The 24,774-nt window shown below is 41.6% G+C and overlaps 1 protein-coding gene across 1 annotated transcript in view; it reads left to right on the forward strand.

Annotated features, from left to right (window-relative positions):
• The window catches only part of RORA (RAR related orphan receptor A), a 93,035-nt gene that overhangs the window by 40,319 nt on the left and 27,942 nt on the right, over window positions 1-24,774 (forward strand). Inside the window, exon 2 of the mRNA XM_087821114.1 lies at window positions 19,340-19,425. Coding sequence (XP_087677240.1) covers window positions 19,340-19,425 — 86 coding nt within the window. The remainder of the gene's footprint in view (window positions 1-19,339; window positions 19,426-24,774) is intronic.

The raw sequence follows: 24,774 nt of genomic DNA on the forward strand, positions 1-24,774 counted from the left end.
GAAGCAAGTTAAGCTTCTGGATCTCTAGACATGTCTGTAATGTTCGTGGCTAGGCCAGAGACTGGGGGAAATGTCAAGTGGACACCGTTTTATTCCAGTGTAATCTTCCTCTTTGGCACCCCCATCATTTTTCCGATCTGCTAGGACCTTCTCTCCCTGGTAACTCTTCACCCTGGGTTGCCCAGCATTCTGTCTGAGATGCCAAAGCTTACTGCCTCTTCTTACCACCACTACTGTGAGCCATGAACTATCCCATTTCCTGTCCTCAAGGTCAGGCCCCCCTGCAGCTGCCAAGGCCTCAGCTAGCCACCCTGATAAACTAACCTCTGCCCACTTCTCCCAAGTGAGTGATTTCTGTTGACACTAGTTCTGTTTTTCCATCTGTGAAATGGGAGAGTTAGTATAAACCTCATTGGAAAGATGGCTGGAGAATGAACAGATGTGGGTGGTGGCCCTGGGTTTCACCCCAGCTAGGTAATCTCAGGACAGTCACTTTACCTCTCAGAGCCTCAGTTGCTGAAAAAGTAAGGGGTCTGATTGGGTCATCTCAGGGGTCCTTACAGGTCTGAAATTCTGGGATTTGAAAAGTTCCATTTAGCTTCTTAGAGCATGCTAAACAAAACAAAAACTATGATTGTCTAACCCAGAGAAGGAGTTTCCAGTGAGGAAGGTGGCCAGCAAGGCGTTGTTACAAGGCAGTAGGAGACATTATTCGAGGTCTGTCAACTTCCCTTCCTAAGGAGAGCTAGTGTGGGCAATGGACTCTTACTGCGATTGCTTATGAAATGAAAAGATGACTCTTCATACATCCGAATTATGTTTAATATCTTAAACCTTAGAAATAGCAGGTTTTAACTGGCAGCCACATCTGCTGACAAGGATGTGGTAACTCAGCAGAGACCAGAATGAGCCAAAGCATCCAAATCATTTTCTTGTGTAAGTGACCAGCTTCTACTTCTTGTTATCTGTCATTTTATTCCATATTGAGGTCAACGTGGTAAAGCCATTATGCATGATGCATTTCCGTTTGCTTAAAAGGCCTGAGATTATCAAGACAACAGGCAAGGGCCCTGAATCACTCTCACCAGTCAGTTCCAAATAAATAGGCCTGGATCTCTTCTACGTGGGTATATTAATGTGTCACGTATTCCCTGCAGAGCTATAGTTATCACTTAATTGATTTCACTTATTTGGAATCCTGTGAAATCTCCCTGCAGAAACCTAAAAGATGAGAAGAGACTGCTTAATGCACAACTGTCTTGTCTGCTTCTGAAGGTGTTGCCCAAGTGTGATGAAGAAAGAGTGGTCCACACAGTGAATCTTCTGCACAACTTAAATTAGCAGAGAGAGCAGCAAAGCCAGCACAGTTCTGCAAAATGCTTCTTTTGTTTTCTCTAAGTGTGGTCATGATTTCACACAACGAAAACTTATTTTGTAAGCCTGCATTTGGTGTAATTTGAGGTGTGAATTCAGCCATTTATTTCTTGAACTTACTTGTTTCAGAATTAAGGTAGCATTATTTAGACTCCTTCACCTTTTTTGAGGGTGTGTGTGTATACATCCATTTCCATTATTTTTCTGACCTTGAGGAAAACAAACAACATTAAGAAAGATTAATTTTTTTCCAATGAAAGCTTATTGTGTGCTGACAATAGCTTTAATCTCTTTAATGTCCAAGGGAGAAGGGTTGAGCATTGATAACATTTCTATTGATATTTTCCAGATAGGATTTTGTAGCCAAGTTCTTTAAATATATTTTTGGTGAACACTAAAGGGGAAATCATTGATACCTAGATTAAAAGTTTTGTGGCTTTAAACATTATTTTTTGAAATGAGTGTGTTGGGGTTGAGTATGAACAACTTAAAACATTAAAATTCCCATCCAGATTTCAAGTCTTAGGTGTTCCTCTCCTATACTTTTTACTGGGTCAAAAGCAGCTCAAATATAAACAATTATGTCCTTTGGCCATTTAATTTCAAAAATCACTTATATTTTGTTTTATTAAATGAGCTGCATTGTCCTTGTGATTTAATTGATGGCTGGGAGAAAAATCAGACACAATATAAAGCAAGATTTATGAAGAAACCCTGGAATCCTATTTGTGGCTATTTCACAAAATAAATAATAAAATGGAACTTTTTTCTTCATTTTTTAGATTAAAAATGAGATAGGAAAATGGCATTGAGTTTGAATTTATAATTTGAAAGCATAGAACATGAGTGAAATAAAAAAGTTACCATAGGAGAGTCAATAGATGCCCCACCCACCCCATCACTCAGGCAATCTCTTTGTGAGAATTCACCCTGGACATTTAGAAATCATTGCAATAAAAATGTGGTATTAAAAATGCCATACTACTACTGTAGCAAGTATGACAAATACGTGATATCCTTGGAAACTGCAAAATATTTTCTTATCCAAAATTTGGTATTGCCCTGGCCGGGTGGCTCAGTTTGTTGGAGCATGATCCCGTATTCCAGAAGGTTGTGGGTTTGATTCCTGGTCAGGGGGCACACACCTAGGTTGTGGGTTTGATTTCCCCTTGGGGCACTTAAGGGAGGCAACTGATCGATGTTTCTCTCTCTCTCTTAAAAAAAAAAAAATCAATAAAAACATATCCTCCATGAGGAGTTTAAAGAAAATTGGTATCTTGCTTTTAGAGTGTTTGAAACCAAAGTATAGCAAATACTGTTTTATATTTAGCCTATTCCCTGATGCCGTGTTTGTTTCTTAAATAAAATCATGGGCCATGAATGGGGGGAGGAAAATAATGAGAACAACAGAATACCCAAGTGATGTGATAGCAACTACCAGTTCCTAATACTTACTCCCTCCATAAGAAAATGGCTTTATTTTCTACTCTCCTGTGGGCAGCTTGATGGCAGAGCGACAAGGCACAGGGCAGCTCTGATGTTTAATCTTGTACCATTAACTCCACCCCACACAGCGTGCCCCATTCTACAGTCCTCGCAACTCTGGGGTGAAGTATGGTATTTTGTTGCTTGTTTACAACCTAGTCAGGCAACAGACACAGTACATAAGAGGTACTACATAGCATGAAACATATCAAGAATACCAGAAATTTGTCTACTGTATCAATAAGACCATGTTCAACTATACCTATCAAGAAGCTCAGGGGGAGCAATATAAAGCTACTCTGATAGTTTTATACTTCTATCCACCACATTGTTTTGAACCAACACTATGTGCCTTTAAATGTAGTATTTATACATCTTGCCTTCCAAAGTTTGAGGATTTCATCATGAACTTGCAATATTTCTCAGAAAGGAACACATTTTCCTGTAGAAATGATTGGATGACTTTGGCAAATTCAGGCCACTTATTAACTGCAAAGTGTTGTATGTGTTGGAGTACCCAGAATGGATTGCCCAGAGGTTCTCTTTTGGAAAAGTACCAGCACAATGCCCGAAATGCCGGAGAGTGGAAAGTCATGGTCTCGACGGGGAAATGACGGCAGTGTTCGTGGAGACAGTGTTTTCGCATGGCTGACATTAATGACAGCCCAGTGCTCTGCACTCACTGAATGTTTTCATTCCAGAAGAGCATCAAAACCACTGAGTCCTTTCAAGTCATCTTCTTTTACTGAGAAACCAGAAACCATGCCGACAACGATTTGCAGTAATAACCTGTGTCCCAGCTGCAGGCTGTATTAAACTCCTTGTCATATAATTTCCTAATTTGTGTGTAGGTAGTTGTAGCAAACAACTTAGTTTATTTCAGAGCATGACATCAGAAAGCATACTTTAATGTAGCAGCGACGGTGATGAAATCAGAATTTCCACGAAGTCCACTCTGATTGAACGGTATGGTAAGGAGAAATAAAATATGAGACCCTGAGTTTCCTCCCAAAGTCATTTACGTTATTAGGTAACAAGGCTGATTTTATTTTAACAAATGCACTGGGAGGTACATGAGCATTGCTCCTTCAAGGCAGTCAACTGGGGAGGCTAATAAACATGTGCGCCAGCAATGCTTGCTGTCGCTGCCTAAAACCCATATACAGTTCCTCTTCTGGAACTGCTTTCAACTCCTTTAGCAATGTTTTCATATTCTCCATAGTGCCCACTGCCCTCCTGGAAAAGGGAACTTGATTTTTGGAAACAACCAATAGTAAATGGTAAAAGAAGACATCAGGCCAGGCCATTTTCCTTAAAAAAAAAAAAAAGAGACAAACTTGTCTCTCTCATCCCATTGGCACTGAGAACAGTTGCCAAAGAAGTGGTTCAAAGTAGTTTGTGGCAATGACATCACTACTTTGAAGGTCAGGCCTCATTTTGTTGTAGAGACTGGTGCCAGTGATTTTATTGGAAGAGAATATTGGCCACTAATTTTCTTCTTCCAGAAAATTAACATGCTAGATGACAGCACACCAAAAACAAAGGACATTCAAAGGCCATCCTCTGCTGCAACACAGGAGCACATCCACCCCAACAGGAGGCGCCCAGTGTCTGGATGACCCCCCTCCTGGTCGAACTCGCTTCCGATCGGGGCGGAATCACTGTCCCCGACAGAGCTGGACTCCCAGAGCGGGCAGCGAGTGTGGGCGGCTGGCTGGAGGGAGAGCCAGAAGAGGCCCCGCATGGTGGCTTCCATTGTCATTACCCCTGGGAATCACAGGAGAGCTCTGACTTCGGCCACCAGTTCAGAAGTCACTGGGAGGAGCCGAGCCTGGCGGCGGGGCAGCCAGCACAGACTGCCCTGCTTCTGGGGCAGGGCCAGGGGCGGGGCGGGGGCGGGGGCAGGCCTCACGCAGCCAGGGAGGGCAGGGCGAGGGCGCGCTGGGGACCTGGCTGGAAACTGCAGCTGTAACGCGAAGCTTTCCCCAGGAGAGGTCATGTGGAACTATCAATACTTTATCCCATTTCGCAGTTTGGGGTGTTTGGAGATATAAAAATGGGCTTTCTTGAAGCTTTACTTTTTACGGTTTAGGAGATGTATTTTCTAGCCCCCGTGCCTTTCTCCCAGGGCTTGTCAGGGTTTGCTGCAGGTGGGGAAAGTAACACCCAGGAGTGAAGTGAAGGGCAGCCTTCCTGGAGAAACCACCTACACCTCAGAGCTGCTGCTCCTGACCTCAGGCACTTGTACCCACTGCTAGAGTCTTTGTAACTAATTTCCCCCAGTTTAGCGGTGACTCTCTCCCTAGGCACACCGGACATTAATTCAAATAACAATACAAACTTAAATTCCTAGAATATCAAAATATATCATTAGTTTAGGAAATTCATTATAGTTGACCTTCAGGGCTTTCCGTTTTCTCTTACATCATCTTTCTTTGCTCCCCATTTTTTTGGTTGTAGTTGAATAAAACATGGGGCCTGGCGAAGTCAACAGTGATGGAAGGGCCGCACAGCTCTCTGTCAGGTTGGGAGAGGAGTGGAAAACTGGCATAAGACTGAAGGCAGCCTGATCTCCACTTTCATAGTTTGGTTTTCTCCATGTTAATCTCTTCCTTAAAGCGCCTTCAGGAAAGTTCCTGGAATGACACAATATAAAAATATTGCTGTCACTGTTCCTGAGGTCTCCCTGCCTTACTGATGACATTGTTTTTGTCAGAGTCCCTTGAACTTTGATATAGGTTCTCAGAATATTCGTAAAATTATGCCCAAAGAAAACATACTTTGAAATTAATTAGTGAAGTCCAAAAGTCAAGAAAAGAAATGAGGCAAGAGAGGAAAATAATAGATTCACTCTAAAATGGACTGTGCTCTCTAATTGGCATATGAAATGTACCTCTTAAGTACCATTCACCTCAACAGACCAGAAGAGAGGATTGCTCTGGCTTAGATGGAAGAATTCACTCTCAAGGGACATTTTGAAATGGACTGATATTTCTCTAGTAAGAGTTACCTGACTTGCTATTGAAAATGCTAAATTTTATGGTTAAGTAATCAGTTCATCTTTTCTAACTGACAATTCAAAAAGCTGATTCCAAGAACAGGAAATTGGCTTCAATAGAAAGACTGTTTGTTTATTTTAGAGGGCGGGGATGGGTGAGGACCAGTCAAGCTTATTCTTGTGACATATTTTAAAAGATATTTTAAATGAATAATAATTCCTCACAGGTGTTTAGCAATCCTTATTATTGACGGGTGTGTTTGAGGTGTGACTGATTTTTTTAAACAAACATACCAAGGTTATGCACCCCCTGAAAAATCCTGCCTCATTCAGAATTTCAGCTTGGAAGTCTGCACACGTACTCAACTGATTTTTTCTAAGCCTTAATTTTTTTTAACTCCATTTATTGGAATTGCTTTTAGTGACTGCTTTGGGTCCTTTTGAATAACAGTGAAGGTAAAATAAGGGCAGGTCATGATGAGTAGTTGGGTTGATTTTCCTGGAGCATTGGCCTGACCCCAACCTCCCCCTGGACATTGGCTCCCCAACATCTCACAGGGATGGTGCTAGTCTGATAGGTACGCTTTTGTGCTATCACTAGACCCTGCCTCAGAAGTTATTTCTCTGTGCCTTGAAGGTCCCTGACGTCTAATGCCTTAGACAGTTGTAGCTGGGGACCATGTAGCTTGAGGTCCTAAAATGCTTTGCTGATAGAGAATGTTTTCTTTTGAGAAAGAAGTAATAATGGGAAATAGTTTTGGATTACTGATGCAGCTTGCCATGGTACACAACTAGTGGCCTTGAGAGAGAGAGACATACAGAGAGGGAGGGAGAGGGAAGGAAGGGGGGACAGAGAGAAGGAGGTGGAGAGAGAACCTAACTCTGTCCTAACATACTCAATCGAAATTGTTTACCTTGAAGGGAAAAAATACTTTCTTTCCCATCAATACCATATTAGCATTGAGTTGCCCTGTCTCTTCTATAATGGCAGGATGTGGTATTAAAAAGAATTCTCTTTGATTGATAGTAGTAAACATTTTTTTAAGTAAGACCAAAAAAAAGAAGGGGCAGGTGTATTGAACAGTGTTCTAGCTCCTGTGGGTACCTGGCCAGAACTTTTACTCTGGACTTGGACAAGAACATTTCAGTGTGTTCCCCTTTCTAAACCAAAATGCGATGAGAATAGGCACGTTGGTTGCCAGGCGAGCCTCTCTTAACACTTTTTTCCACCACTTTTCCCTGGCTGATAACACCTGATGGATTTTGCCACAAAAGATGTCGCCACTGTTGGGGAAATGACAGTTCAACTCACTCTTTATCACCAAGTGACTGTGTGATATAGCAGGCCCAGGTCCGCACTGTACCTAAGAACAGGTGAGGGAAGCTGAGCCCTGGAGGAAGGTGGTCACAGTGTTTTACAGGTAATCTGTGGATGTTGCTCATGACACAGGTAGTTTCTGAAGCCTTCTAACCTATAGTTCAGTCTTTCCCCCCTCGCCTTTCACAGCACAGTTCTTAGAGGTCTCTCTTTTATTTCCTCTGCTTACCACCACTCCAGGATGCCAAGCTGTGGGCTTTCCCACAAAGTGGGCAGCTGACATGATAGGCACTGGTTTCTTTCAGTTGTGCTTTGCACCTGCTGAGTGTTAACTTCTCAGATTAGGCCTCTGCATTAGAAATAAAGTTGCTAAACTCCATGTCTTTATCTAAAAGAAACATTATGGCCTACCCCTCTTCATTCTTCTATAGTTCCCTCAACTCCAGTTGCAACCCTTGCCAGATACCACCATCCATAAAAGATAAGTGATGGTCGCCCTGGCAGGTGTGGCTTAGTTGGTTGAGTGTTGTCCCATGCACTGAAAGTTTGCGAGTTCGATTCCCAGTCAGGACACATGCCCAGGTTGCAGTGTCTGTCCCCAGTTGGGGCTTGCAGGAGGCTACTGATCAATGTTTTGCTCTCACATTATTGTTTCTCTCTCTCTCTCTCTCTCTCTTTCTCTCTAAAAATCAGTTTTTAAAAATTTTTTTAAAGATATGTGATGGTGATGATGATAGCTAACATTATTGAGTACCTACTATGTGCAAGGCACTGAGTCAACAGGCACTGTACTTGGGCACCCTGTAATAATGACGTAGGGATCATTGTAAAGGCAAGGAAGATCAGGCACAGGTTAAGAAAGCTGCTCACGTTCCCATGACTAGTGTGTGACAGGGCAGGGATTCAAGCCTAGGCTCTAGAGTTTACAAATTCAACCTTGACGCTTTACCTTCAAGATTGTACTTAACCCCTTTCAGAAAAGTTTTCACTTTCGTCCTTAATTCGTACGTGGTGAAGCTAATGTAACCAGGCGAGCAGTGCTGGCGGGCTTTCCGTGCCTCCTCTGCCTCCCTGATGCCAGTCGTGCCGGTTCCCAGCAAGTGGTGGTAGGACTGGCAGCTGGCTGGAGCTGCGTGTGAGCACACGGAATATGTGGTATGTGTGAGAGTGTGCAATGTGTGTCATGACGTAAGGCGGTAGTAGCCATTGCCATTAAAAGGGACCTGCCATTCGGAGCTCCTGCTGTGACCGTAAGATGTGCCTGTAGCAGCTGTTAGCAGTCGGACCACGTTTCCATCTGATGTGAAATGTGCCTCTGTCACTTGTGAAACACATTTCAAAACCTTGCCGTCCTGAAATGCCCAAGTGTGTGAATGGTGCACGTTTACGGCAAATCAGGAAGATGCGCTTATTCCAATGACAGTGTCACACTCGTTCACTCACGCTCTCAAGTGGCAAAGACACACTGCCGAATGCTAGGTGCAGGACAGTCACGGGATGTCGTGTGAAGTGTTTGTCTGCAGGCAAAAGAAGCTCCCTAGGCTGCAGGAGTAGAAACTGAAAGCGGAGCGATGTTGCCACCCTTGCTTTGCTCTCCGCGTGGCTGTGACATTCTTACCTCACCTCCAGTGCATGACTTACATAAAAATTGGTAGCTTCAAGGTAACACCCAAGATATACATTTCCTTTTGTTGGGGAAAAGATGACATTTCTTAGGTGTTGTGGTCGGTGAATTGATGCTTAGATGTCAGACCTTCTTAAAATAAATCTGTCAATCTCTTAGCTTGGTCCAAAGCATTCCTTCCCCTCACGTCTCATAACTGCTTAATACCCCCAAGGGGCTGCTGCTGTGTCTGTTTTTCCCTTTCCTAGGAAGAAACAGCTCCCAGCTCCTGCTTGCTCCCCTTTGGCATAGGCCAGAGAAACAACTTTCAGCAAATATTGCTATCCATTTTCTGGTTGATCTGATATATTATAACTGAGAATGAAAATGTTTCTTTAATAAGCAAGTTTGAAGAGCATGTGTTTAGAGACGGTGTCAGAAAAACTCCTCAGGTCATTCGGTCATTCTTCTGCCTAGCTGCACTGGCTGTCTTAGAAAAGCATTATAAAAGAGAATTTTAAAAAAACCCACCCTCACCCATAATAACTTTGAAATTCAGTCCTTAAATACATCTGTGATGTATGTATTTGAAAGCTTAGAACTTGCCATGTCTGTTGTTTTTATGTCACTGGCTACACCCTGGAAATTGTAGGTGGGGAATGGAGTAGAATTTTTGTTCCAGGAGTCGGTCACTAATCTTTCAAGATCTTACAGCCTTAACATGACTAATGTGACAACATCTACACTTCTGCTTCTGGCAAGTCTAAAGACTTTGCTTTGTGATTTTTTTTTATAAAGACCAGACCTTTCCCTGGCCTCTTGCCCAAAGCTCCATTCTCCCTGTTGATTCTAGGGAAACAGTGGGAGACGGCACAGGGGCAGAGGAGGGAACCAGGCTGTGGGGTTATCCTCCTGACCATCCTCACCCACTAAACTCACCTGTAGCCCAAGAAGGTTTTGTTTTCCCCAGTCTGTGCTGCTGTGGCTGTGGGTGTGTTGTCACTTTAGTTCTCTATGTCTTAATACAGAAGAGTGTGAATGTATTTTCAGGGTTTAGAGTTACAAGTTATTTCCAATCTTTCTCCATGAATTCAAACTTAATTGTGTTAGGGAATATTTCTTAAATGATCTACTATTCAGTGAACAGTAACTGATCTTCAAAAAACCACCCAAGCTAATGGAAAGAAGCAGTGGGTTCCTTTGCCAGGTAAGCTTTGATGACTTAACCTGGATACCCACTTCTTCATATCTGATTTTGGGGATCCAGCTGATTTTGGGGATCGCACTGTAAGTAGCCATAGGAACTGTGCACTTTGAATTAGCAAACTGAACGTTTTGATTGACTTATTCAGTGAACTGTGATGCCGTGTGCTAAGCGTACAGTGGGCCAGACTCATGTGAAGCCATAGAACTGATAGGTTTAAATAAATATCCTATTTGTTATAAGACCCATTTCTGTGTCAATAGATTTTCCTGTCTTTGGATTTGCACTTGAATCACCAGGTTTGTTTATTTTTATATCATATGTACCCATTTAAAAAAGTAAAAGCTTCTGAATTGAAATACCAAGATTGTCCAATGGGTATAGCCTCAGGTACGCATAGGCGGATGTGAAGATAAGAGAGCTGTAAAACGGAGTGGTTATCTTTTGGGCTTAGGTATGAGAATTTGGGGGGAATTGTGTAAAGTAAGGTTATTTCATGAAATGCAATAAGAGTAATTCTGATGTTTTTGGCTAAGCAGAAAATGAGATAAGATCTCCAGATTTGGTTTGGTTTTAGAGATGTTCTTTTCTGTTGTGAAAAACAGACTTTGAATGATGAAAGCAAAGAGCTGACCCCATTGCTCTCAACTGTGAGCAAAGGAAGACTTAACCTAAATGTGGCAAAATTGTTCTTGTTAAGGGGAAAAAAGGAATTGGTATCTAGAGTGAGGTTGATTGCTAGAAAAGATTAGATGCAGCTCTGTGACTCAGATGACATTTTTTTGTCTAGTATTATCCAGAATTATATAAGGGACACACACCTGAGGTTAGAAAAGAAGTTATTAAAAATTTCCCTTCAGCACAGTCTGACCACTTAGTAAAATAAAGTGAAATCTTTTTCCTGCTGATATGAAATGGCAGTTAACCCACCCTTAGAGGTTCCCGAGAAGGATTTTTGTTAGATGTTTTTTATCTCCAGGTCCTAGAAGATCTTCCAGAATTATATATTGAAAAAATTCAGTTAATTCTAGAATCTTAGAGGGACCTTATTCCAACTTGGAATAATTGGCTTAATGGCCAGTTACCTCTGATTTGGTTCCTGATTTCACATAGCCCCACAAATTCTCAGCAACAAATACATTCCATTGTTTACAAAGACAATTGAGAGATTAAATTGGAAAAACAAAAAAGAGGAAACTTTGTATTGCTGATCTTAACGGCATCATCTTCTCTTGGATGATTATTTATTCGGTATTTGACGCACTGGATGAGTGAAGTATTAGGAAGCTGCTTCTCTTGCTAGTCAATTAATTTTTTCAAGGCTTAGCTGGTTACTAGGTAGTTACCCAAGAAGGCAAAGAGCCAATTGCTTTAATTTACGTATTTTGTGCATGACTGTGTATAGTCAGAGAATTCTAGAGAAAACTGGTTCTAAAAAATCAAAGCTATCCACTGTTCTTATAATATGAAAAATATGCTTTCTCTCTGATTTGACAGAATTTCCCTGTCTAGGGACAGAAGTGCTCATTTGGATTTGGCTTTTAGCAAAGATACATATGCATCGGGGAATGCGAGTCAGTTTCTCTGGAAAGGTTAATCTAGTAGGGATAGAAGCATAGTGCAAAGGATTAATATGTGGCTCCGTTGTCAGAACTACGTGCATGTTCACAGAAAGCGACACGGGAAGGTGCGCCTGCCGTTCTTATCTTCAGAGATTTCCTGCGTGCACAGCTCCGCTTTCTCTGCATTTATATGGGGCCTTCTGGCCTGGTGTTTTAACTCGTATGCACCTAAGTCTTAACTTTTCCAAAGACTGAAGGAAACAGTCAAAGTTCCGAAACTCCACTTTTGTCTTATTTTAAATCTAGTTTGCAAATGCTTGACCCCTCGATTGTTTGAGGCGTGCTTATGTGTCTGTATCTGGCAGGTATATGCAACACTTTATTTTAAAATGATTTTTAAAAGCTGGTAAGTTTTCAGCAGAAACCACCATCAAGGTAAAGCCTGTAAATAGTGGCTTTAAATAGTAGGTAAGGGATAGGACTTGGGAAGGGGCAAAGTAAGGCACAGGACTTGTTTCTTTAATGGCTATAGTTTGACAGGGTCCTTTGAGTTAGATATCAACTTAATACCAAGACTCTCGATGTCAGAGGATGACACATATGCTTATTGTGTTTACAAGTGGGAATCATGCCGTTTCCACGATGTCCCTGCGAGACTGTACAAGCCCTGGTGAAAATTTGGTTGAGTGACTTTGCTGGTGACAGCTGTTATAGAGAGGTGACTTCTCCATTGATGTGCTCTTTTTCTCTCAAGTAGACACTAAGATACTAACATCTGTACGCAGTAGGCTCCCAGGAAGGCATTTTGGGAACCAATAATTTAAAGAAAAACTTTAAGTAAGTCTAGCTGGCACATGAAAATTACAGTTCTCTATATTCTTTATTCTCTGTGGCAGAGCCTGTTGTGGGTAGTGAGGGCACAGCGTCCATGTCCTTGCCAAGAATGATATGCCAAGCTTCCTAAAGCTTCCCATTTTATAGGTCTTTTCATCTTCAAAGAGCTTTGCGAGCATCCATTTACCACCCCCTGCCTGGGAGGTAAGAATTATTCCCATTTTATAGATGAGGAAGTGGAGGTGGAAGTGGCTTGCTGGAGGCCACCCAGACAGTCGAGGGTCTGATGGAGCCTTGGGAGGAGTGCTGATTCCACTTCTCAGCTGAACAGACCCCAGCTCTTTCTCTCATGTAATTTCCCCGTGAGGTCCCCAGAGGGTAATAACATAAATCTGAAGGGAGCAAATACTCTTGAAGAGGAAAGAAACACCAAGTCTTTCTGCTTTGTGGCTGGCTGCCTTTACGATCAGATCCTGGGAAATCTAGACATAACCATTTAATCCCCCTGAGGTTCATTTTCCGCATCTGTAGAATGGGCATAATGATACCATCTGCCTACTTCAGGGTTGCCGTGAGCACCAGAATCAAAACAAGCTAACGAACCATGCAGAATCAAAACTTACAGAACCCCGCAAATATCAGGCCTTATCATTGCTGCCAGAAATGACCAAGAGACTATCCCAGAGGGTAAGGCTTTTCTAGTCAGGGGGCTAATTGCTTAGGTGATGGTAAGCATCCAGCACTGTCATGAAAGAATCCAAAATCGGTGGAAGAAAAGTCTCAACTAAGGAAACATACAAATATTATATTTAGTATATATTTAGTAGACAAAATGGCAGAACAAGTTGACTATTAGTTTGCATAGTATGCGACTGGAGCTCAGCCCTCCCCTCCCTGGAGGACCCTTGAACAAGCCTGGGCCATGGAACATATTCATGCTCTACTCCAAGCCCGGGGTCCAGGATGACAGGATGTGCCGACTGCTCAAAGCCACAGTCTGTTGCCCTCCAGCCATGGAGATGTAGTGAGAGTTCCCTGCTGACCCGTATGTGGTGGCTGGGGCCTTTGGCAGCAGCAGGGAGAGTGCCCACAGCCACCACATGCAGCACCTTCGCACACCTCAGAGAAGGGTGCCTCCTCTGGAAGGGTGGTTTGAAGAAAAGCTCCTATCTGGGCAAATTAGGAAAAGGCTCCCTTAGTCCAGGCTGTTCCAACCACTCTGCTGCAGGCCTCACAGCCAGATGCATTTCAACCCCCCTTTTGCTCCTCTGCCTGGGCTCCACCAGGCAGGGCACAATGTCCTTGGAACTAGGAGGTGGCTAGACCCAGAGGGGCCACAACACTCCAGAGGCCAGGAGCTCCCAAAGTCCCTGCAGGGAACCAGGTGAAGGCTCCGCCACTCTCCACCATCCGGCCTTGACATGCACGCCAGGCTGCCATCCAAGCAGCTGCAGAGCCTTTAATACCCCGGCCGTTTTAAACTGGGGATAAAATAAAGTGACTAATCCATGAAGCACTCAAGCCATTTTACCGAAAATAAAATCAAATGCCTTAGGGTTTTTCTTTTTAATCTTTATTGGTTTTTCTGCTTACAAAAGTAATACATGCTGGTTGTAAAAAAATTCAAACATCAGAAATACACAACATAGCTAGGAAAAGTCCTCTATATTCTCAGACCTCCAGAAAAAAACACAAAACACTGTCAACAAACTGACGTAAAAGATTATTTTTTAAAGCAGTAGGTCTTGACTGTTTTTGCAAGACACATGAAATTACTTGACATTCTTATGTGTGACATATTCTCACGGGTGTATCCCAGGTTTAGCCATTTCCTGGCAAGGCAGCAGGAACCCCGCCCTGTTCAGTCTAATGCAAGAAAATACGTGATTGTGCAAGTGAGCTAGATGAAAGATATTATTGGGGTAACCTTGGGCCATATTAGTTTATTTTTATATGAACCCATAAATTTTTAATTTTTTTTACTATTATTAACAACAAATTCTATGCCGCACATCCACACCTGACTGCAGCGCAGCACTGTGTGCCGTGAGCAGTTAAGCCCAGCGCTGTAAAGGATTGCTGCGGTGGCTGGTGCGAACGGCCTGTCTTATTATTTGGAGAATAAGCAGCTTTACTCTATCCCCACTTTGGAAAGAGCTTACGGGCTGCAGAAAAGAATTTCATTTCGCAATAAGGCAGGATTTCTTATCAACAATAACAATAATAATAACGACTGTTTGAGTGCCAACGACTTTTAAGAACTGTGTGATGTGTGTATATATATAGAGAATGTATATGTAATAATCATATGTGTGCTCTGTCATTTATACATCGCATCATTGAATCTTCACATATGAAACTGAGGTTCAGAGAGGTTAAGTAACTTTCCCACCTTAAGAATTGTTAAACCTTGGTATCGGTCACCTTAAGGTCAGAAACTGCTGGGAATTTTATAAAATTGAGAAGAATGGCCTAGAAGGTTGATGATTACTTCCAGTGATAAACTAGTCAGGTAACTCCCAGAAAGACATCTTGATATCAGTTCTGAGGAGTGAGTTTAACCAAATTACTTCTGTCTTTTGATCCTCTGGTAATGGTTGCATACCAAGAGCAGTAGTCTCCTGACATTCGTTACTGGAACAATTGGATTTTAGCAGTGCAGAATCGGGGGGGTGTAAAATTTTAGTTAGACAAAAAGATAAAATGTGTCCAAATTTCAGTCTTACCTCTTCCTAGCTCTCTGACTTTGGGAAAGTTATTTAACCTCTCTGAATTTGTTTTCTCATTTAAAAATCGCCGATGATGATGATGATGATGATATCACCTACCTCATGGGGCTGTTGAAGTGAATGCAATAATGCCTTACACTGTAATCACAGATACATGTTAGATATTATTCATTATTCTTAATCCTTTAAATTATTACCAAGATCTCACTATTTACCAAGAGTCAAGTGATAGGTGCAACTCATACTACTGTATTTTTTTAATTCTTTGGGAGAGTGGATATATTTCTCAAGACCAAGGTATCTCCCAAAATAGGTCCTCAGAAATAAATGAGGTGTTAAGAATGCCAGTGCCCATGTTCTTGTTCCTTTTATAATTAAAAGTCAAAAGCAAACTTTGTGTGGAAGTACATCCAAGGCTCAATGACAGCGCAGCCCAAGGACCCCTTGGCTAATTAGCGCGCTGGCGTTGTCGGATTTCCTGACGTCCCCGCTGCCACTTGTTGTCAGCTCCTTGAAACGGCAGAAATTTGCCTCTGCAGGTGCGGAGCGCCTGCTCGAATTACTCAGGGTGCATGAGAGAGCAAATTATTTAGGCAATGGAGCTGAAAATGTGGGCAAATTAGAATTTTTCATAGCAAGATTGTTCATTGTTAAGCCAGTTCGTGATGATCTGTGTGCGTCTTGCTTCAGATACTCCTCTACACAATAAGCCTCTTTGCTGCATGAATATGTATGTGGGCTAATTTAATCAATATACTTGTGACAGGAGCGGTGTCCGACAGAACTCATCCTTTGAAACACGGGCTGAGTTAATGCGCGCAGTCTATCTATGGGCCAAGATTCATAATGTGTGTTAAAAGAAGATTATTTTGAAAAGACACAGCACTGCCTGTTGGAAAATAGAAAAGCCTGAGGGGTGGAAAGCAAGGGGCCGGGGTTGGTTTTTATTGTCCTTCCTCCTCTTCTTGGACTGAAGACTCAAATTTATGGAACTAAACTGCTTTCCTTTTGAAAAATTTGCAAGCCAGTGACTACATTTTTTATTCTCGCTGCTACAGCTGAATTCTGTAAGTTGACTAAAAGGTGGAGGGGGGCGGCCCTTGTGCATTGTTGGATTAAATGGAAGGTGAGTGCCCTGCTCCAATCTGCAAATGTTTGCTCTCCGGAAATATCAACATGTGTGATCAGATCACAGTCAGAGAGTTTGCTTTTCGGAGCAGGTGTATTTTAATCATTTCTTAAGGAGCAGTTGTAACTGAAATTGTCTTCTGAGATAAGATTGCCCCCAGGCCCTCCCTGTGTGGCTCAGTTGGTTAAGCATCGGCTTGCGCACCAAGAGGTAGCAGGTTCTATTCCTCGTCAGGGCACATGCCCCTGTTACGGGCTCAACCCCCAGTAGGGGGCGTGCAGGAGGCATAATCAATGACTCTCCCTCATTGATGTTTCTCTCTCCTCTTCTCCCTTCCTCTTTTTCTAAAATATCAATAAAAACATATTTAAAAAATAAAAAAGGAAAAGATTGCCCTGCAGGGGGTAGGCTGGTAGAATAATTTGATCTGACCAGTCCAAATACCTGAACCTTGCTTTGGGGAACCCTCCTATTACCCTAATTACCATGAGCTTCCTAGTGAAGCTTGTTCTAACTAATTCTGATTCTTTGGCCAACATTGCCCACTGGAAGACCAAGAGTTTGAGAGCCTGACTCAGGCTAATAGTTGGTAGAGGCACCAAACTCTGGGTTTGTGTTACAAGGACCCTCCTACCCCCTAGCTAGGCCATGAGCCATTTCAAAGGTGAGAGTGCTGGGCCAGGATGGCACTCCCAGGACCATCCCTATCATGAGCAGGCCCCTCCAAACCAGACCTCCATGTCACTTGCAGGATTGCAGCAGCCGTTAGCAGGCATGTGGGTCACTGGCTTAAATATCATCATTTCACTTCTGATGGGAAATCTAAGGGCCCAAGCCCACTGGACAGCAATATATCATTTTCCCTTTGATTCAGATATAGTTTTCCTCAGCTTTCCCAATATGGCCCGCCCAGGACCTTCGTGGCTTGCAAAGGCCTACAGAGATGTGCTCCATCTCCCCATTGTTAAGGTGGAATGAAGGTAACTCTTGAAAGGCCCAAGTTTAGCACTAGTGGTGCTTTAATTGCCTCAGATAATTTTGGTGCTGACTTCAACTGCAGAGCCTAACCAGGTCTGTCTATGTCTAATTTCTGTGATTACAGATTGAGGTGAGACATACGCAGAGGCACCTTGGTGTCTGTCTTCTTTATTCCACGTATAAATTTTGTTTAATAGATGGTCCAAGTACTTTGTGTTGCCTAATTATTCTGTTCCTTAGGAGTCAGGGTGGGGGAGGCAGGTTCTCGTTATAGACTAGTTCATTCATATGGGAAAACCCAGGCAATAACTCTCAGCTGATATCACCTTTCAGCTACCAGTTGGCTTTTGTGAGTCCCTGAAAAATGTTGGGCATTAACCATCTCTCTCTCGAGTTGCAGACAATCTGTAGCACAAAACTGCCTCGACTATTTTAGGAATATTGAGGGACCATAGGTGTGAAACATTATAAGATTTCAGATTTCATAGAGAATTTTCCTAGGCACTAAGGAATAGGAGGCAGACTTGGAGGTGATTGTTTTTGTTAAGTGCGACTTTATAACATATTAAGTTGCATAACTCAGAAATAGACATATTCAACAGTGTACAAAGACACCATTATTGGGATCTTAGAAAGCTTCAGGATTATGGAAAATATATTGGATGTGATATTTCAAACCATCTCTAACTCTGGACAGTAAAACTCGGTATGTCAACCCTAAAAGTAACTCATAGGAAAAGGACTCTCTTGAATAGCTTGCACTCCCTGATCAGTACTTGTACGAGTCCCCTTGAAAGGAAGTTAGCAGGTACACATGCTTTATAATGAGGTTAAATCCAAGAATTTCATATATGCTCTTATTATTGAATACAACATCACATCAAATTCAAAGTGTTGTGGAAATTATCTCTGGATATGGGATTACATTGAGGGGAAAGAGTGGGCTGCGTGTAGATGTGTGTTACTTACATTGTGTAACTTACATCCTTAGACAAGTCATTGCTTTGAGTAAGGCATGGGGCCGGGTAGGAGCTATATGAAAATGAAATCCATTGAGCACTTGCAATTGTATTTGTGTGTGTCATTTAGTAGATAATCTGATATGATATCCAGTGGTGAAAACTGTGGAAAATAAATTTAGCATAATGGAACATTCCAGGAAAACTGGTGAACATTGCCCTTCTGTATACACACCTCAGTGTCGGTTGCCTTTTTTTCATATACAGATTATATTTCATAGCTGATCCAGGTACTTTGTTTTGCCTAATTATTTTATCCTTACGTTATTCTTTAATTATGCTCTTTCCAACTCTGCTCAAGATAGAATGTGTTTGCTTAGAGCTGTGCTTTGTCATATTTGAGAACTTTGGTGTAATATATACATTAATTATTTGGTTAGTTTTACAGCATGAGGCATCTTTAATCAGTTGGATAGAAACACAAGCACATTGTACCAGGAAATCAATTTCCAACGTGAGGAACTTAGAGGCTACTTACTCTATTTGTCAGGATTCATCATTATTAAAACCAGATAGGCCGTTATCTTTATGGTTGGAAGGTTTTGATCGTACACAAATGGACTCATTTTTAGCACATGGCAACGATGTGAGTTGAAAAAGGATGACTAAGGAATCCTTACCTTACCGTCAGAGGTGAGATTAATAATTTGAATCGAATCATTTTCCTAAGTCGTCTGGACTTTCTGGAGTATGTTTTTCTCCACCAGTCGAGCTACAGCGCTCGGCTGAGACAGATTTATGACCTTTTAAAAATAATGATGGAAAATGAGACCGGAGGAAACATTCTAGTATCTGCTTTGCTCTGAGGCCTAAACTGCGAACTCTCCAGTTCTGGAAGGCTTTGAAATGCTGATTCCAGCCTTCTTGTGGGTCCTTAAACACCTTCTCAAATGACCCATTTTAATAACCCGAAAGCTATTATATAACGAGCAGCCATAATTTAGTCCAGGGCTCTAGGGGGACCCTCACAGTTCAGCAATGAATAGTTAATGCAGTATAATGTTTAGCAGGTTATTAGTTTTCACTATACAAATGCTGATCAGGGAACGCTTTTATAAGGTGTTTAAAAGAAAATGTAATTAACTGGTTGCGTGCTTCTGTTGCAGCTCAAATTGAAATTATTCCATGCAAGATCTGTGGAGACAAATCATCAGGAATCCATTATGGTGTCATTACATGTGAAGGCTGCAAGGTAAGCCTTTTTAATTGTTGTTGTTGTTTCTATTAATGTTAGACTGTATCTTTGAAATTCTTGGTTTTTATTTCTACTGTGTCTAAAAATTCAACCCCCAGGAATGCCGAGTGATGAGAAATGACAGGACAGACTATTTTGGTGTTAAAATTACAAGTAAAAAAGTTATATATTTTTTTTATGCCTTCCATGAAATTAACAGGAGGCTAGAGAAAGGTATTTGAGCATTGCTTGTTTGTCACTTCCAATCCCAGAATTGATTGATCTGATGAACAATCTCTTTGGTTATCTTTTTTAAAAAGATGACTAGCCTTCTATAATGTCCCTGTTATAAGCTGTATAGGAAGGCATTTGCAGTAAGTTCAATAGAGATATGATTGAGTCTTATTGTTGGCACACAGATGTTGACACAGCTGGCCAAATTATGGCAAGGCTTCTGGAAAGAACTGAGCTCTCGTCCTGGTGCCAACACTTGTCCATATTTTGGGGGGCATGTCTTAATCTTTTAGTGACTCAGTTTCTTATCTATAAAGTGGGCGTAACACCTATTCTTCCTATCTTTTAGAACTATTCTTAGAATGAAAAACTGTAAATAAAAGTCCTTATAGACTGAAAAACACAATTTAAATCTAAACATTATCATTCTTATTGCTGCTTGTTAATATTTTAATTTTGACCGACGCTGATCTCAGGGCAATATGCACAGAACATGCACAATATGGCAATGGGAAATAGAGATGTTTATCCCAATCATTCAGGACCCCCAAGCCCAGATTGCCTCTGTCATTCAGATTTCAATTTATTGAGATTTAAATCCTCCTGCTTATATTGGAAGGGCCTTGAGACAGCTTACAGGATAAAACAGTGCAAAATAAACAGAACAGCAGCTATTTAAACATGCTGAAGGCCTCTGAGACCATCAATTGCCACGGAACCAAGCCTGAATTTGCCCTGAGGCATTTAGAAGCTGAGGCAAAAAACAAAATCCTCAAATTTGGTTAGCTCCTCTTTAGTGAAATTAAAAACTACAGTGTCATAAAATACAAAGCCACCTCCAGACACAAATAACTACTGAAAACTCCATGGAAATTTGCCTCGTAATTTCCTTAAGTCTTTGTTTTACTGTTAATCATTGTAACATTTGCCACTTTGTACAAGTACAAATGCTTCATACTGAGCCCATCTTGGTGAAGCTTGAGACTTCTGCACACCACCGAACACACAATTTTTTTTTTAATCACCTGCCTTTTAGAATAGGGGGCTTGCCACTTAAAGGGGAATGTGAAGTATTCATCTCTGTGGTAACCCTCAAGGCCTCCGGGTTCTGGGTTACCAAGGGGGAAAAAGTTATGCCCTTTTACTTCCTCATTCTGCCCTCTCCAGAATGAATTAATTAATTGAAATAAAACAAAATGAAATCGACTGCCTAGCGTATGCCATCTTAGAAAGGGATCGGTCTGTGACAGCTGTCACCTGATTGACTTTCAGGGTTAATTTGGCTTATGTGGCAGGGCGGATGTAACACTTCACCCCCGTCACCCTCATCCACTCTGTGCTCACACCTTCCCAAAGCCCTGTCCCTAATAAAAATGACCTGGCCTTTCTGGGATATGTAGGATATGTAGATAGCAGTCCCCCCACCAGGACTTCCAGGCAATGGTGATTGTTGTGCGCTGCCTACCACCTAGGTGTTTTCTTAAGCGGACATCGTCCTAGGCATTAACCACACGGAATACCTTCATTCTGCTCCCTCCCTCTGAGTCTGTCAATAATGCCACATGTGATTTTATGTGGCAAACTCAAGTGAGTATCTAGGAATGGAGCCTGGGGCTGGGGGCTACTTCCTATGAATCACCCCCAACAATTCCAAAGATTGATTAACAACATGCTATTCAATAAAAACTAAAGTGACTGTCCTAGTACACTGTGTTTATGTGGGCATGAACTATGTGTGTGATCTTTTTACCCCCAGTGTTCATGACAGAAACTAAAGCAATAGAAACACAAAGGGCAGCTGTTGTTTCACAGTTGTCACTTTTCTAGATTCCCTTTCAGGTCTTGTCCGTATACGGACTCAATGCCAAAGTGGTTTTCAGTTATCTGTGTTCCTCTGTTCAAGGTCAAAGAAACAAACAACTAAAACTTAATTTTATTAACAGATTGGGCCTGTGCCCAGCCGGGGACCTATACAATGGCATGTGTTATGTTGGATGCACGTAGTATTGGCTCTGTAGAGTAGTTCTCTCTCTGCTCTAACTAATGTTTTTATCTCTGGTTGTGCTGAAGTCAAGAGCCTTCTGCTTTTGCCATTGAGGTTAATGATTTATCATGTTCTAACCAGGTGAAGGTGGTTACATTATGACAAGTGTAAATAATTTATCCCTGTGTTAGTATCTTTAGGCATAAGGAAAAATTATAATTAGATATATAAATAGATATCTAATGAGAGGAAAGAGACTCGATCATTTTCTGAGCTAATCATTTTGTGAATGTATTTTAAATTGCATTTAAAATTGACAACCTGAAACTAGAGAACCTAGTTAATTGCTGAAATGATTATTTTATCACATAGTGGCTCAGGTAAGCATTGCCCATGAGCAGTGAAAATGGTTGATGTTTTGGCAGCTCTTTCCCTGGTTCCTGGGTGTTCCCAGCTCACTGCTCCTGGTCCCCTAGCCTATCTGCAGAGAGTCAGTTCTGGGTCATGCTTGTGTCCTGACTCTGGAACCAGACTGTCTGGGTTTGAATCCCAGCGCTGCTGTTTACCTGTTTGAGCAACTACCCAAATTCTCTGTGCCTCTGTTTCCCCACCTGTAAAATGAGGATAGCGATTGTAGTTAACTTCAGAGCGTTATCACATGCTTTTCGGTACAGCACCTAGAAAAGTGCCAGGCTCGTATCAGGCACTCAGTAGGGATTGGCTGTTGTATTATCTCTCCTGGCCAGACTCATGCCTGCGTAATGCTGTTCGGGATAGTCAGATAGTATTCCAGGTTATCCGTGGGTCCAGTCCTGATTTTCATGACCATTTGTGATTTGTTATGTGGACTCTGCCAATAAAAACAACAAAAATAGGAGCATCCATGCTGGGACCAGGCACTTTATAAGCATTGTAAGGGATCCAGAGACATGGAAGGCCTAGTTGTACAGAGGAGACCAGCATAGGAAAAGCTAAATCCCAACACAAGAACTAAACACTAGGGTAGATCACAGTCTGTAATGTGACACAAGGAGACATATCTACTAGGCAGCAAGAGCCTACCAGTGGAGACGTCTCGGTTGTATTTTAGAGACAATATAGAACCCAGTTTGGAGCAATGGATCACTTTGTGTGGATAGTGGAAAGTAAGGATAGACAGGTGCGCCATTCCCAAAGTTTTAAGGCCTTCATTATACTAAGAACCCAGGCCAGTGAGCTTAGTTCTGTCGGTAAAGACACTTCTGAGCTCTTGAAACAGAATTTAGTCCCAGCCCTGGGTGAACACTAGGAGGGAGTGTCAGGTAAGCTGGGGCAGGGAGCTGGGGCCAGGCCACGGAACAGGCAGGCAGGGGAGAAGGCCAGAAATAAAAGCAGAGGTGAATATTCAGCGTGAATAAAAATGCACAAGTGTTTATAGAAAAGTGACCATGAGTTGAGGTTTCCTTTTGAAAACGGTCCTATTTATCATTCAACTTCAGTTTTTAGCTTCATCATTAGATACAGTGGCCGCTCAGATGATGATGACAAACATGAATCTCAAGATAAAAATAAAACACACATGCAGCTTTTTAATCTGGATCCTTGTAGACTTCTTGGCTCTGCAGTTTCAACTGTAAAGTTTTAAATGCTAATGTACAATTGAGTATCGAAATTAGTGAATTGGTTTCTAATTACTTTTGAGACCCTTTGCTTTTGATAGGTCTTAGAGTAGCATTTGTTTATCAATATTGACTGATCGTAATACATTTAAGATTTCTTGTGCTGAGCCTCCCCTTTAACCCAGTGAAGGGAGAATTTGGGATAGTTTCAGGTACAAATATAGTACCTGAAATTAACAATAGGAAGCCTTTTCAAAGATATCTAGAGTGTGTAATTATTACTTTTTTTTTATTCCTGAAAGAGCTAAAGCAGTTTCTGGAGTTTTTAATGTATTAGGTTAAAAACCAGTGTCCATAAATGTTCCTTTTAGGCCCTAGTTGTTTTTTAGAGGATTCTAATGTTTTTACTTCAGTTGTGAAATGTCACTAGTCTTGCACCAATTTTGTCCACTTTCCAGCATCACATTGGTTTTCAACATTTTTATTTTAATGTTTTATAACACCTGGGTGGACTATTAGAGCTAGCCATTTAAAATGAAAATTGGACTTGGCTCTCATTACATATTGTGACATCAGTTTCAGTTCTGCTATATACACATGATAATTAAAACATTTTTGTTTAGCTAAATCTTCCAGTCCTGTGATGAAATGCACAAGTGGTAGGATATGTTAAAACCCTAATTTACATCAAGATGATTTAGATTTTTTTTTTTTTCTGTTTCGGTCTTAATCATGTATCACTAACTGCGTCTTTTCCTCAACTTACAGAAAATGCTGGGCTTGTGGCCTTGTAGACAGGGCTCTAACATAGTGTCTGGCTCGGGGTAGGGCCCCTCATGCCTGCTTGGAAATCACTGTTGTTGGATGTGTTTCCTTGGATTGGGTCTGAGTATAGCAAATCACAGTATGGCAATACAGACATCTACACTTACCAAATATGACACATGAGGTCAGCTTTAATCAGAGATCCTTTGCACACACAATTCTACAGGGACACCAGTCGTCACTGAATGAGAAAATAGTTCAGGAGGTCCGTGTTTCTGTGATTTATTGCCACCAGATGTATTATAGGACTCATACATGATTGGAGGAAATGACCATGCTCTCCCTGGCCCTGCCCTGTGATTGGAGGAAATGAACACTCCTCCCTGGCCCTGCCCTGTGATTGGAGGAAATGACCACAATAAAAGTGTTTTGCGAATAAAACTGCCTGTTCTTTTCTAAAGAACGAATTTCCTTCTTCATTTACTTCCTTGGGGACTGTTATTCTGGCCCCCTCCTTTAATTTTATCAATTCTTCTGCCTCCCTAATTTTAACTTATGCATGTCCTCTCTTTACTCCTCAATAAAATTAAATTGACCGTAATATTCTTTTTTCCTTTATCCAGATAGTTAGCTTTCTACCCATGCTTATCCAAAGGTATTTCTTATCCCTCATCCCCATACTTCTGAACATTCTCAACAGAAAGTTCCCAAGATAAATAAAATCTTAACATAGCGCATGCCGTTTCATATAGGATTCTCTGTTCTTCTCAGCCTGAGAAATCCCAG

Source organism: Miniopterus natalensis, chromosome 1 (genome assembly GCF_054644295.1).
Source record: "Miniopterus natalensis isolate mMinNat1 chromosome 1, mMinNat1.hap1, whole genome shotgun sequence".
Lineage (NCBI taxonomy): Eukaryota > Metazoa > Chordata > Mammalia > Chiroptera > Miniopteridae > Miniopterus > Miniopterus natalensis.